General features: G+C 57.4%; 1 protein-coding gene across 1 annotated transcript in view; it reads left to right on the top strand.

Moving 5' to 3' along the window:
- Nucleotides 1-14,675, top strand: part of NCOR2 (nuclear receptor corepressor 2) — a 210,424-nt gene that overhangs the window by 13,088 nt on the left and 182,661 nt on the right. Inside the window, exon 2 of the mRNA XM_011988891.1 lies at nucleotides 10,149-10,365. Coding sequence (XP_011844281.1) covers nucleotides 10,261-10,365 — 105 coding nt within the window. The 5' untranslated portion in view covers nucleotides 10,149-10,260. The remainder of the gene's footprint in view (nucleotides 1-10,148; nucleotides 10,366-14,675) is intronic.

Genomic DNA, 14,675 nt, shown 5'->3' with positions numbered 1-14,675 from the left:
AAACGATTTTGTGGTAAAATACATACAAAAGATACCATTTCAGCTATACTAAAGTGAACAATTAGTTGGCATTTAGGACATTCACAAGGTTGTGCAATCACCACCTCTGTCTAATTCCAAAACACTTTCATCCTCCCAGAAGGAAACCTCATACCCGTTAAACCGTCACTCCCCCGTTCTCCCTCCCCATAACCCCTGGCGGCCACGGGCCTTCCTTCTGTCCTGGGAATCTGCCCCTCCTGTGAAATAAATGGAATCATGCAGTACGTGGCTGTTTCGACTGGCTTCTTTGCCTTTGTGCCGTGTCTTCAGGGCTCACCTGTGTTGTCGCTGAGTCAGCGCTTACCTTTGCCTGGCTGAATCAGAGTCCATTGACGGACAGCCTGCGTTTGTTTAATCTGTTTGTCAGTAGGTGGACATTTGGGTTGTTTCTGCTCGTTGGCTGATGTAAATAGTGCTGCTGTGGGCATTCTAATCCTTTCTGTTTGTTTTGTCACCAGTTTTCAGTTCCTTGGGGGTGTGTAGCTAGGAGTGGCATCACTGGGTCATGGGGTAATTCTGGGTTTAACCTAGTGACTGTTTTCCACAGTGGCTGCACTGCACATCCGACATTCCCACCCGCAATGTGTGAGCAGCCCTCGTTAGAAGCCAGACATTCCAAATTTCCTGTGAATTCCCTCTTTATAAGAGCTGGTCTCTGGGGCTTAGCTGAGCTGACCCTGGGGTAAGGAAGCAAGTCCCAGGAAACTGCCCAGAGGGAGCAAGTCTGGGACCTGACGAGACATTCCAGGCTCCGGCCAACCCAGCTTTCTGGCTGTAGCCTGGCCCACATATCTCTAGCCTGTACATCTACCCAGGGTCAGGGAGGAGGATTCCCAGACTGGAGTGCTCTCAGCCTGTCTCCTCAAACCCAACTCAGGGGAAGATGTGCTGGTTTGTGCTGAAAAGGAAGAAGTGGTGCCAGGTGGGGAACTCGGGGGAGTTGAGACCCTCCCATGCTGAGTCTGGGTTTGGGACTGGAGGCAGTTTTCCCTAGGGTCTTTCTTACTCAGCAGGCTGGGGCTTGGGGAGCAGTTGTGTGGGTTTGGGAGTTCCTGAGGGCAGCAGTGCCCTTCTGTGTCCCTCACGGAGCTGGGCACGTGGGAGGGCCTGGGAATATTAGCAGGATGAAGGCATGCTTGGCCCTGGGGCTTGGTTAGAAATGTAAGACCAGAAAAACCCTGGAAAATGAAGCAGCTAAGTTGATCTCCATCTGGTGATCGGTCTGTACATGCATGCATCCATCCATGCATCCATGCATCTATCCATGCATCCATCTATCCATCCATGCATCCATGCATCTATCCATGCATCCATCCATCCATGCATCCATCCATGCATCCATGCATCCATCCATCCATCCATCATCCATCCATGCATCCATTCATCCATCCATCCATCCATCATCCATCCATCCATCCATCATCCATCCATCATCCATCTATCCGTCCATCCATCCATCCATCCATCCATCATCCATCCATGCATCCATTCATCCATCCATCCATCCATCCATCATCCATCCATCCATCCATCATCCATCCATCATCCATCTATCCGTCCATCCATCCATCCATCATCCATCCATCCATCCATCCATCCATGCATCCATTCATCCATCCATCCATCCATCCATCCATCCATCCATCCATCATCCATCCATGCATCCATTCATCCATCCATCCATCCATCCATCCATCCATCATCCATCCATGCATCCATCCATGCATCCATCCATCCATCCATCCATCCATCATCCATCCATCATCCATCCATCATCCATCCATCCATCCATCCATCATCCATCCATGCATCCATTGATACATCTATCCGTCCATCCATCCATCCATCCATCCATCCATCCATCCATGCATCCATCCATCCATTCATCTGTCCCATCCATCCATCCATCCAGTCATCCGTCCTTCCATCTGTCCATCCATCCATCCGTCCATCCATCCATCGTCCATCTATCCAGCCATCTATTCATCCATCTGTTTATTCGTCCATCCATCCGTCCATCCATCTGTCCATCCATCCATCCATCCATCCATCTGTCCATGCATCCATGCATCCATCCATCCATCCATCCATCCATCCATCCATCCATCCATCCTTCCTCCTTTCCTCCCTCCCTCCTTTCTCTATGCATGCATGCATTCATCCATCCATCCTCCTTTCCTCCCTCCTTTCCTCCTTTCTCCTCCATCCTCCTATCTCTATTCCTCTTCCATCCTCTCCCTCCATCCAGCCACCCCCTGCTGAGCACCTCGGTGGGGAGTCTACCAGCTGGGACAGACCTGTCACTGGACGTGGGCCCTCGCTGGCAGGCCTTTTGTCTGACTTGGTCACTGCTGTAGCTGTGCTTGTACAGTGTTTGCACATAACAGATGCTGAAATAATTCTCTAATTGATGAGAATGGGTCAGAAACCAGAGTTGGGGATGGGTTTGGCTTGCCTGGTCTCAGCTTGAGGGCAGACTGTAACCTTGTGGGTGGCACCTGGGGTTGAACTCTTAGTATTTGACCCTCAGCCCCTCCGGCAGAGCCAATGACAGGCTGGGGTTGGGTACCTGGCTCCTCCTAAGGGAGCGGAATGACCTTTCTGCCAAGTGAGGGCCAAGGAGTCTGGCCTCATTCCTGCAGGCCTGCCGCTGTGCATGGGCGGAGGCCTGTTTCTCTAGGGCCCTGACGATCGTGACTGTAATCACTCAGGGTTACGGGACCCTTTTACCTATGCCCAGTGCTCCTCGACAGAGGGGCTGCCACAGTGTCCTTTGAACACAGAGACGCCAGAGGCAGGCTTGCCGTGGGAGACCGCACGTCAGCCTTGCTTAAAGTGCAACAGCTGTGTCCTTCCACCCCGCTCAGAGTGACCACCCCAGCTTTCTGGCTATAGCTAGAAAGAGTGACCTCACATGCCCTCGCTCACCCCACTCTCCCCATCCAGGCCTCCCTGCCGTCCTCACACAGCAGACTGGGTCCTGCCTCCGGGCCTTTGCACCTGCTGTGCCTGCTGTGTGGACTCCCTCCTCTCCCCCACACCTTTACATAAAAGGCACCTCTGGTGACGCACCCCTGACTGCCCACTTTCAAAATGGACCCCCATTCCCTGCCCGCCTCCTCTTGGTTCTGTTTTTCTCCATAGTGCTAACACCTTCTGCCGTTCTCTTACTCCCGTCTTGCCTGCTGGAATGGCAGCTTCACAAGGCAGGGGATTTGGGATCCCCAGCACCTTTCACACAGTAGGTGCTTAATAAATAGTGGTGGACAGAGCAAGCCACCAGGCCGGGCAGCAGGAGCTCTCTCTTCGCCCCCTTCTGCCTTGGCTGTGGCGTCCTCTCTGGACCGGGCTGGGCGAGGTGCACCCTTGCCACGTCCCACTGGCTTTCCGCATCTCAGGACTCGCTCCAGAGCTGGATTCTCGAGCGTCCGTTCTGCGCCAGGAGTCCTGCTGAAGGCGGCCATCAGATACTTGGCCGGTTCCCCAATGTTTACTGCATGCCAGAAAGTAAACACGCAAGGTGTCCACAGCCCGACCCGTGGAGCTGGCGCTCGGCAGCGTCTCATGCGCACATCCCAGAACTGCTGTCCCAGAGTTCCCCCGGGCCGGCTTCTCCTCCGGCCGGGCTGGCTGCAGTGGTTTTGTTTAGTAAATATGTATTACATGCCTACTGTGTGCTGGGCTCTGGGGATACAGCAGTGAACAAAACAAGGATTTCTGGAGCACCTCCTGGAGTAGGTACTGTTCCCCCTTAACGGATAGTCCTCCTGGAACCTAGGAGTGCGGCCTTGTTTGGAAAGGGTCTTTGCAGATCTCATTAGTTAAGATGAGGTCACAACTGGATAACGGAGGGCCCCAGCTCCAATATGACTGGTGTCCTTAGAAGAAGGGGAGACACAGAGACAGGAGATGCAGCAGAAAGGCCGCGTGGAGACAGAGGCAGAGATGGGCATGACGCATCTACAAGCCAGGGAACACCGGGGGTTGCCGGGGACCACCAGAGCTGGAGGAGCAAGGAAGCAGGAAGGACCTCCCCCAGAGCCTCCAGAGGCCCTGTGGGGCCCTGGTGACACCTGGATTTGCACTTGAGGCCTCCAGAACAGTGAGAGAATTCATTTCTGTTGTTTGAAGCCACGCAGCCTGTGGCGGTGCAGCCCAGGGAGCTAATACGCCTGGTGTGTGCCAGGTGCCGTGCCTCTCCATGGCTGCCACACAATAGGGGCTTATTCCGCAGTGAGTGGAGCAAATACCTGCTGAGCGGTGAGGGAGGCCGACGAGGCCGACCTGGCCGAGCTGCAGGGCCCCCGGGGCCTGCCTGTCTTCGCCAGGCCAGGGTGGGGCAGTGGAGGCGCGGGGGCCAGGGTGGGACAGTGGAGGAACGGCCTGTGTTCCCGCCGTGGTTCCGCCCACCCCAGGAGGGCTTTGTGCGTTGGGCTTCTCAGAGTATCAGAGGGTTCTGTCGAGCGTGTGTGCGCGCGCGCGCGTGTGTGTGTGTGCATGTGCTGTGGGCGCTCTGCCTGGCATGCTGGTTTTTAATCCTGAGGCTCCCCCACCTGCCACAGGTTCTTCCAATGTCAGCGCCCATTAGTTCCCAGAAAATGTGAGGCACGTGTGGCGCAGAGAGCCCCGCGTGCCTTTCATCCTCCCCACAGCCCGCGGCTGAGCGCTCAGGGCACATCCCGTAGCTCCCACACCTCCACCAGCCCCCGCCTGCCCCCTCACCCTGCGGCTGTAATTCCACCCTCCCCAGGTCTGAACCAGGCCGCCCAAGACACGGAAAATCTATGGAATGTGTCTCGGTGCGGCCTCATCCTGCTGGAGCTGGAGAGGAATGCAGGGGCGGGAGGCCCTATGGAAGCTTCCAGGGCCTCCCGGAAAGGTGCCCCTGCCCGGCCAGGTGGGAAGAGGACACAGGTGTGGTGGTTTCTGGCATCACTGTGTTGCTGGCATGCACCTCCGCTGGGCAGAGTCACTCAGTGTGCACCCTACTGTGTGCCAGGCACTGGAAGGGGCTCTGGGTCCAGCAGGAAGCAAGGCTGATGGCCATTCAGAGCTCACGGCCCAAGCTTTCTGCTGTGGATTTGGAAACCTTACCAAAGCCCGCAGCGGCAGGGAACAGGGAATGTGGCCCACTTGGCTCCTGGTGCTGCCCGGCACACTGCAGTGGGGGCAGGAGGCACTTCTGTGTGTGCTACCTCCTGGCAGGCGTGGCCCGGGGACAGACCCCTGCAGCTGTGCATGGGGAGCCCCTCCGCCTGCCTGCGTGGGATCTGCAGCCCTCCTCCAGCTGGTTCAGGGGCCAGCAGGGGCCCTGGGGCTGTGCTTGGTGGCTTGGATGTGCAGAGGCCTGCTTGGGCCCTTGGTGTCCCCGTTGGGTATCCCGGCCACCTGATATCTGCAAGTCCCTTAACCTCACCCAGGCACCGTCTTGTTCTCCGCGGAGGTCTGATCCTGCTGACTCTGCATGGCTGAACACCTGCTGCTCCCCAGGCACCTCTCAGTATGCCACAGGCACAGGGTCCTCACAGTGGGCCTGTGGAGCAGGACTCCTGCAGCAAGCTGTATTCGCGACCTGCAGAGTCAGCCTCCCTCCTGAGTTTTCACTCACCTGCCCATTTCCCCTTCTCTGTCGCCGTTGCCCTGATCCCCCAGTGTCCCCTCTCTTGGACATTTGCTGGAGCCTTCCCAGGTCTCCCTGATCCACTCTTGCTCACCGCAGTGCCTGCTCGTAAAACACTCTGACCCTTTACTCTCCCCCTCAACCACCTTCTGTGGCTCCCCACTGCCCTGAGAACAAAATCCATCCTTACCCGGGCCCATGGGGCCCTGAGTGACTCTGTCCCCACCTCCCCCCATATTCACTCAATGAATTTCTCAAACATAAATGGCACCTGTGCTCACCCCCAGGCCCTGGCTCATCCCTGGGCCTGCGCTCACCCCCCACCCTGCGCCTGTGCTCACCCCTGGGCCTGTGCTCAGCCTCCACCGCTGGCGCTCACCTCCCTGCTCTTGCTCAGTGGTGCCTCCTGCTGGAGTGCTCTCCATCCCCTCTCCTTCACCCTCTGGAAGTTCTTCTTCCTCATATCCCCCGGCTCTCCCCAGGGCTGGGCAGAGTCCCTGGCCTGAGACCCTCCAGGGCCTGGATCCTGCCGGGTTCACATGAAGTCCCCAGAGCTAGCCCGGGGCTCAGCAGAGACCCCAGAGTGTCTGTAAATAAATGAATGCCGCCCACCCTTTCTGACCCCACCGCAGCCAGACCCAGCGGTGACATGGGGCATTTGTGTCTGAATTCCCACTTCCGCCCGGATCCATCCTCAGAACCTCCTTTGGCCAGGACCAGATCCTGGAGACCCTGGAGAGGCTCCCTCATCCTCTCCTGCTCCCATCTTTGAGGAAACGATGTCATCGTTTTTTTTTGGCATTCACTTCCAAACCTGCTGATGAAAAGTCGAAGCTTAGTTTTTTCCCTATTTGCAGTGCTGTGCACCTGCCTCCTCTGTCAAATTTCAAAACTTTTGCATCACTGCCCTATAAAATCCTGTACCCGTTAACAGGCCCCATTCCTGCCTCACCCTGCCCTCCTGGTAGCCACCAGTCTCCTTTCTGCCTCAGTGGATGTGCCTGTTCTGGACATTTCATATACATGGAGTCATGCAGTACATGGCCTTTTGTGTCTGGCCTCTTTGGTTCAGCATAACATTTTCTGGTTACGCATGGTGTAGCGCTCAGTCGTCCTTCGTTCCTCTTCATGGCTGAGTAATACTCCATCGTACGGATGGACTGGAAGTTTTGCTGGGTCTGCCTTTTGGCTACTGTGAATTCTGTTGCCATGAACGTGCATACCATGTTTTGTTTGAGTCCCTGTTTCCAGTTCTTTTGGGTGGATGCCTGGGAATGGAATTGGTGGGTCATATGGTTATTCTATGTTTAAATTTTTGAGGAACCGCCAAACCGTTTCCCTAACATTTGTTTTTTTTCAAGTTGGCAGGAAACGTGGCTCAGGTCGGGAGGGGTTGAAAACTGGGTTTCCTAAGCTCGTGGTGAGTGAGGGTGGCACGAGGTTACTGGAGTCATTCCCTGTTCAGCCCCACTGGCATGTGAGGACGCTGGGCGGGGGTGCTGGTGGGGGAATCCCTTGGTAGGTGAGGGGCCGAGGTTCCAACCCCATGCTCCGGGGCGGGCACTATGTAAATCCCAGGTACTAGAAAGCCAGCCAGCCGCGGGGTGCTTTAGGAAGGTGTCACCCTGCCTGGTCTCTGGTGCCCGTGTGCACCGTGGTGTGTGTCAGGGGCCTGTCACCCCCAGGTAGCATCTCACTGGGCAAAGGGGGAAAGAAAAGCTGTAGTAAATGAGACCTCTCGGCCACCTTGTGCAACTCAAAATCCAATCGCAATTTAGAAGTGGCCCGTGGTGCCCTTGGAAGAGGGGCAGACCTCGGGAACAGCACCCTGCAGAAGTGATGGCCTCATCTCCTCCGGGAGACCGGGAGCTGTTTAACACCTAGAGAGAAGGGAATCGAGTTTACTTTGCTGCATGAGATGAGCAGGGTCTGCAGACTTTGAGCGGAGCTCTAGCAAAAAGAATTTTAGAACAGGGCTGGGTCTCGGTGGCCACAGCTGTCCTCTCTCGCAGGGCCAGACTCTTGTTTCCGGCTGCAGAAAGGATGTCTCATTGCTCTTGGGGCCGGGCAGGGCTAGCTGTGCCTTGCCTCCCCATCATAGCGTCACTGGTGACTGGGCTGCAGCTGTATCATTGACAGTCCTGGTGACAGTAGTACTGGGAGTTCTGGTTTGCTGAGCACTTACTGTGTGCTGGGCGCTGCTGAGTGCCTCCTCTCCGCCACCTGGCCTTTCCTGGGGTCCTCGCAGGAGAACTTAGGCAGTCGGAATATGCACAGACATCTTCAGTACTGCATTTGTGATTCTGATGCCTTCCTATTTATTCCACATAGTACTGGTTTCCATATATCCATGCTGATAATACGCTTCTCTTTAAATTATGCCTAACTAAATGAAAGTGACAGGCCTGGGGCTAGATGGCTGCGGCCTGGGTAATCTCTATACCAAAGTCCCTATGCAAAAGTGGCACATGAATATGTGATGTTTAGGGAACACTGCGTGTTTGGAGGTTCAGAGAGGGCAAGTGACTTACCCAAGGCCACGCAGCTTAGCGATGGTGGAGCGGGACGTGTTCCCATGTTCACGGGAATTGCGCCGTACATCTTGTCTCGGGGCTGGGAAAGCCCACGCAGGCAGGACTGAGGTGGTGGTAGATGTGTCAGTCTTGGCTCTGGAATTCCTTGGCTTTTCTGTGTTTGAAGGATGGACAGCAGCCAGTCGAAGGGTCGCCTCCTCTGCGACTCCTTCTTTCTCTGTGTGAGCCCAAACTCTTGGTGGCACGTGACAGAAACCCAGCTTGGGCTGCCAAAGACAAAACGCGCAGAAGGAGCACCCTGGCTCCCCTAAGGAAGTGAGCAGGCTTCGACCTGCCTCCGGCCACCATCGGACACAACCTGCCCTTTTGCCCTGCCTTCCTGCGGGTGGGTGTGGATCTCAGGCAGGCTCCTGCTGCATAGTGGCCCCCAGAGCTCCAGGCTTTCATTCCCAGCTTAGATCCCCGGCAGAGAGCAGCTTTCTCCTGATTCCAGCATCAAAAGTCTCAAGGCAGATTCTCATTGACTCCTATTGAGTCACAGGCTCATCCCTGAGCCAGTCGCTGGCCCAGGAGCGTGTAGGACTCTGATTGGCCACGACCGGGTCACATGACCATCCCTGGAGCCTGGGGAGGGAGGAAGGGTCAAGTCTACACTAATGAGAGAGGGGGTGGGGCCTGGGAGGCAGTCAGGGCCCCCGACCTTAACCTTCCTCCCATTGCCCCTCCACATGAGGCCTCCAGGGCATGCCTGCTTGGAGGACGGTCACCCTCTTCAGGTCGGGGGAGGGGGTGTTCTGATGAAATTGCAGGGCTGGGTATACTGTTTCCCCTCCTGACCCCTAACCTTGTATAATGCAGCCTCAGTCCTCCGCCGTGGAGGCCCACATCCAGGCGCTGGGTCCCTGTGCCAGGGTGCATTTCCCTCAGCTCTGGGGCAGGGGGTGTGCAGTTGTGGGGGTGCTAGAGAGGGATTTGCATGAGGCAGGACCCAATGGACACACCTTTTCTGAGGGGCTGGTTCAGAGAGAGTGTGGAGGGGGCCTCGGTCTGGGATGGGACCCTGTTGTAAGCCCAGCAGGTGGCGTGGAGCTGTGGCTGGCAGAGGAAGGGGAGAAGCCTTGTTGGGGGCGGGGGGGCTTAGGGGTTTCCTAGCAAAGGCAGCTTCGGAGTAGGGGCCGCCGTGGGTCCCTGGCTGGGCCGTGTCTTCTCTGTGGGGCTGTTTTTCCATCTGTGAAGCTGCCAGCCTGCCTCGTGTTACTCCTCTGGCATGGCCATGAGCAGATCCTCTCCCATGGAAGGCGCCAGTATCTGCCCCAGGAGCCGTTTGGGGTACCTATCCCTAGGCTGCAGGACCTGACTGACTGTCATTCTGCCCTTGGCTCTTCCTGGCGTAGCCCTCTGTGTCCTAATCCCACCTCCCAGCTTGCGTCTGGCTAACCTCATATCAGTCTTGCCCCATGTCATGGTATCAGCCTCCTGCACAGGGTCACAGCCTTGCCCGGATCATGCTGTGGCCTGTGGCCCGCCCGAGCTGGCCCTGGCCCCTGCTGCCGGGTTCAGCGGTGTGTGCTGTCCCTGTTGGCTGCCCCTCCTGGGACAGGTGCTGTCTGGGAACTCTGCCCCGTGACTCAGAAACCTGGGGGGCCGTGGAGTGAGGTTGGGTGGGCTGAGGGGGGCTGGGAGCCATCTGAGTGGTGGTGAGGGCCTGGGTGGGGAGGAGGCCTCTGGTCCCTTGCGTGGCTTGCATGGCTCGGAGGGACCTTGAACGCCACGCCTGTCTTCTGGTGCTGCCGGAGAGCAGGTGAGTGTGGCAGTGGATGAAGGAGGATCCAGGCAGGCCCTTGGGTGCCTGCATGTCCTCATGGGACCACAGGAACGACTTGGGAACGCACGTGCGGAGGAGCCGCCTGCCCCGTGGCTGATCGTGTTTTTCCTTTCTTGTTTTCTCACAGGTGCCAGTGACGGGGTGGCCCGTGAGCTGATGACGAGGACTGGCTTTTAATCCTTGGTGGCGATTAAGAGAAAGCTTATCGGGGCCTGGGAGCCACCCCGACCCCCACCACCATGTCGGGATCCACACAGCCTGTGGCACAGACGTGGAGGGCCACTGAACCCCGCTACCCGCCCCACAGCCTTTCCTACCCAGTGCAGATCGCCCGGACGCACACGGTAAGGGGGTGCACGTATGTGTGCCTGGGGCTACCTTTGAGACCCTTTTTCCATTCCACTGAGTCTTCACCCCTTCCTTTCTCCTGGGAGCCAGGCTCGCATGGCTCTGAGCCTCCCAGGGCAGAGGGGAGGCCTCCACAGAGACTCCTGGTGTCTGAAGCCTTTTCTAGAACATCTGGTAAAATCTCTTTGCTCCCATTTTAAAGCTGGGAAGATGGAGGCTGGGGCCAGGCTGAGCTGGGGCTCTGCCCTCTCTTGACTGGCAGTGGGATTGGCACGTGAATGTGGAGCTCCTGCTGTGTTCACTGTCCTGCAGCCCAGCCTCACCTCTGCTCCCCTGCTGCCGCAGGATTGGGTAGGATTGGGTAGGATTGGGGTGACTTCTGGGGGGGCAAGGGGGCCTAATAGGTCACAGCTCCCCTTCCTTGCTGTCCTCCCGTCCCGTGTGTATTCGCCTTGGTGAGGCTCGAGGCTCTGAGATGAGGAGGCCCCGCACAGGTTGCGTTTCTGCCTCCCTGACACGAGGGTCCAGGGTGCTGGCTGTGTCTTTGGGGAGCCCGCCCCGTGGCCGGGGCAGATGGCCTGTCCTGGAAGCAGGTGGGCCTCGGTGCCTGCCCACGTGTGTGCCCTGGTCGGGTCTTCTAAGCTGCACCCCACCCCGCCTCACCTCCCAGCGGGGGCCCCATTTCCTGCCTCTTCTCTCACTGCATGGTGTGGCTAGGACAATGGGCCTTGGTTGGCATTTACGAGGTACCTGCTATATACCATGTCTCTGGGTGTTTGCCAAGCGGCTTTCAGAGTTGTGGACCTCCCCCTTGTGACCTCCTGGCTGCTGAGTGATGGATGTGAGGCCTGGAGGTCACAGCTGGAATGGAAGCTGACTCTGCCGGCCACCGTGGGGGTACATGTGTGCGTGTGTGTGCATGTGTCTGTCCTGCCTGTCTGGTGTGGTCCCCTCTTGTGAGAACCAGAAAGGAAGCTGTGTGGGAGGACTTTTCCATCAGTAAGCGAGAAGGTTTTGCATATGAGCTCACTGGCCCTGCCTGGGGGAGTCCCTGACACAGTGGCCTCCTGTAGGTTTGGGCCCCTGGGACGCTTTGCAGAGCCAGCTGTCGTCAGTGGGTGCATTGTGGATCCCTCTTAGGACGGCATTTCCCTGTGTAGAGTCATTGCATTCTCCCCAGCGGCCCCGTGAAAGAGCAGCTCGCGCTGTCATCCCACTTTGCAGATGAGGAGACCGAGGCCCAAGAGGTTCAATCACAGGCCTCAGGTGCGATTGCAATTGCCCTAAGTGGGGAGGCTGCCACAGCATCGGGGCGCCAAGCCTCTGTGTCCCCCCACTCCCCCATGCCTTTATTTATTGAGCACCTACTGTGTGCCCAGGGCTAAGGAATAGACTCCCGGTAGGAAACGATTTCATATTTTGTCATCATGGTCTTTATCTGTCACCACCACCAACAAAAAGAAGAGCTCTTGTTAGCTGAGCACCTACTACAGGTCAAATGTTCAAAGCCCCGAGTGTATATGGTTGTGTGCCTTCCCCCGATCACCCCAGAGTGGTACGACTATCATGCTCTGTGTTTTGTCAATGGGAAAACATTTCACAGGGTAGGAAACCGGACGAGTTGCGTAACCTTTCTGAACCTCAGTTTTGTCACCCATAAAGCGGGGGTACTCAGAGTACCCGTCTCCTAGATTCTCATGAGGGGTAAAGGGGATATGTTGAATGTTCTTAAGATGGCGCCTGGCTCAGGGCCAGCCCGCTCTGTCCGTTTGCCGCTGCCATTCCTTGGTCTTGTTGCTGTTCCTGCTGCTGCCCAGAGGGGAACCTGCCTGCCCCGAGGGGAGGGGCACTGGCAGGGCCACTGGCTTCTGGTTTCTTGTCCTGTCCTGTGGAGGTTCCCACTCAGCCCCCACCCCGCTCCTAGCCTTGGGGAGTCCTCAGGCTGCTGTAGCCTCTGCCCTCCCACTTCTCCTGCCCTTTGCCCCAAGAGGGCCCTCGGGGTCACTGGCTGAGCCTAGACACCTCCCATTCTTCTCCTGCTGGGCTGTCAGTGACGCAGGGTATGGGTGAACAGGGCCAAGCGCTCACCACCCGCTCCAGGCAAGAGGCCAGGGAGTGAGCGGGGCCCAGCCTGGCAGCCACAGGTGAGAACATTCCTGTGCTTGTGTGGGGGCAGCAGGGTGCACCTGTGTGTGCTCCTCCCTGGGGGAGCCGCCCCTCATCGGACCCTCCTGCCTCATGGTAGGGCTGCCCATCCAGGGAACCCTGCTTGTCTCTTGAAGGGCAGGAGGAAGGGTTCTGGGCACTCTCAGAAGGGCCCTGCTACCCTGGGCATATTGCAGCGTGGAGCCACTTTCTTGCTGCGGGTTGGAGGTGAGCTAGGGGCTGTGATCTGGAGGCTCCCCCCTGGCAGCCCCTCAGCCCCCAAACCCTTCCTGTCCTTTTAACGGGCGAGACCCACTTCAAAAGATACCACCCTCTTCCCGGGCTCCTCATCAAGCCACAGAAAGACAGACCCCCGGGGAAGGGGACGGTCAGTGGCGGGAACCTGGCTGTCCTGGTTCCTTGTATAGTAGCTGAGGCCATTGTGCTGGGATCCACGAGATGCCTCAGTGACCCTCCCAGATTCAGGTCACCCCCACACATACTCCCGACAGGCCTGCCTCCTGGGACAGCCCCTCCTGTCCGGAGCATCCTCTTCCTGGCGCTTTGGGCACGGGGCTGCTTTGATGGCAGGTCTTCCCTGGAGCCTGTGAGACCTCAGTGTGGCTTCGAATCCCTCTCCGTGTCCAGCTTGCTGAGTGGCATTGGCCCGCTCACAGCCATGTGGAACGGCCTCAGTTTCCCCACCTGCAGTACCGGTGTCCTGGTGGGTCTGCGCATCGGTGGCAGTGCCTGTGTGCAGCAAGCGCGGGTTAGTCATCTCTTTCCTCCTGGAAGGGTGGCAGGAGACCCAAGCAGGGCCTCTTCCCCCTGGGGAACCACAGGACCCCGGATGCCGAGCCGGCGGTGGAATGGTGCGGGCCGTGTAAGCCGCTGCCTCTGCCCGTGCTCTGCCCTGGCGTCATCTGCGGGCTGCTGGTGAGTGATTCCCAGCGCAAATGGGAGGCTTCACTTAGAGGGGGCTTGCAGACAGAGGCCTGGACCCTGAGACCATGGAAAGCCCCCAGGTTCCCTGACTCAGCCTCAGCCATGCTCCAGGCTTCTATATGCATCATCCCTGCCCTCCCGCTTCCCACCTGCCGCATCCCTCCGTGCCCCGTCCTCTCCATCCTCAGGGCTCCAGCTTCTCAGCTTCTCTCCGTGACAGTTAGCAGGACCCTATGTCTCTCCCTGAGGGTCCTCGGGAAGCTAGGGTCTCCAGGGTTGAGGGTCCAGTAACAAAACGCTCACAGCTTTTGTTTTCCCGGAGATCAACGCATCCTCCTCTCCTGGCCTCCTTTCAGGCTTTCTGTGGCCCAATTCCACTCTACCTTCTTCAGGTCCTCTGGGACCCTGAACGCTCCTGAGCTCCTCCAGACCTTGGGCTAAACGAATGCAGTTAAAAGCAGGGACACAGAGTCTGAATGCCACCGTGACCCTTTTCTGCTGTGTGGCCTTGGGCAAGTTACTTAACCTCTCTATGCCGCAGTATTGAAGACTGGTTCATAGCACCGGTTCTGGAGCCACGTCCTGCCCTAGTGATGTCCTAGCTGTGAAACCGGGGGCAAGTGGCCTTACCGTCCCGTGCCTCAGTTTCCCCATCAGTTGAGCAAGGATGGTTTTAAGATTGTGAAAATCCAGTTAGTTGATAGGTACAGAGCCCTTCGCACAGGGTCTAGACAGAGTAAGCAGACATTTGATATAATCAGTAATGTAATGATGACGATGCTATTCTTACAACATCGCCTTTAGTAGCCTTTTCTGTCTTGCCCCAAGGGTACACTCTGGGCTTTGCCCCTAGGGCAGGGGTGAGCACACCTTCTCTGTAAATATTTCAGGCTTTGCAGGCCATGCAGCTGCCCTTCTCGGCCAGTACGGTGTGAAAGCAGCTCAGCCAGGGCGTAAGGGAGTGGGCGTGGCCTGCGCCTGTGACACTGGACACCGCTGGCCAGGTCTGCCTTGGCCTTACGCCCTAGTGTGCTGACTCTTGGCCTAGATTAGCGCTTATCAGACTCCTATAGGAAGGACTGGTCTGTTTCGTTTCCAGTTTGTCACAAATCGATACGGGGTCCCATTGCACAGATGCAGGCCCGGTCCGGCAGGGTCAGAGTTGGTTGTGCCCTCGGATGCCAGGGTTGCGCCGACCCCAGGGTCTGCATGCTGT

The sequence above is a fragment of the Mandrillus leucophaeus genome, unplaced genomic scaffold, assembly GCF_000951045.1.
Source record: "Mandrillus leucophaeus isolate KB7577 unplaced genomic scaffold, Mleu.le_1.0 Scaffold34, whole genome shotgun sequence".
Classification (NCBI taxonomy): Eukaryota; Metazoa; Chordata; class Mammalia; order Primates; family Cercopithecidae; genus Mandrillus; species Mandrillus leucophaeus.
Note: the sequence above shows the minus strand (reverse complement) of the source record. Positions and strands in the feature narration are given on the sequence as shown.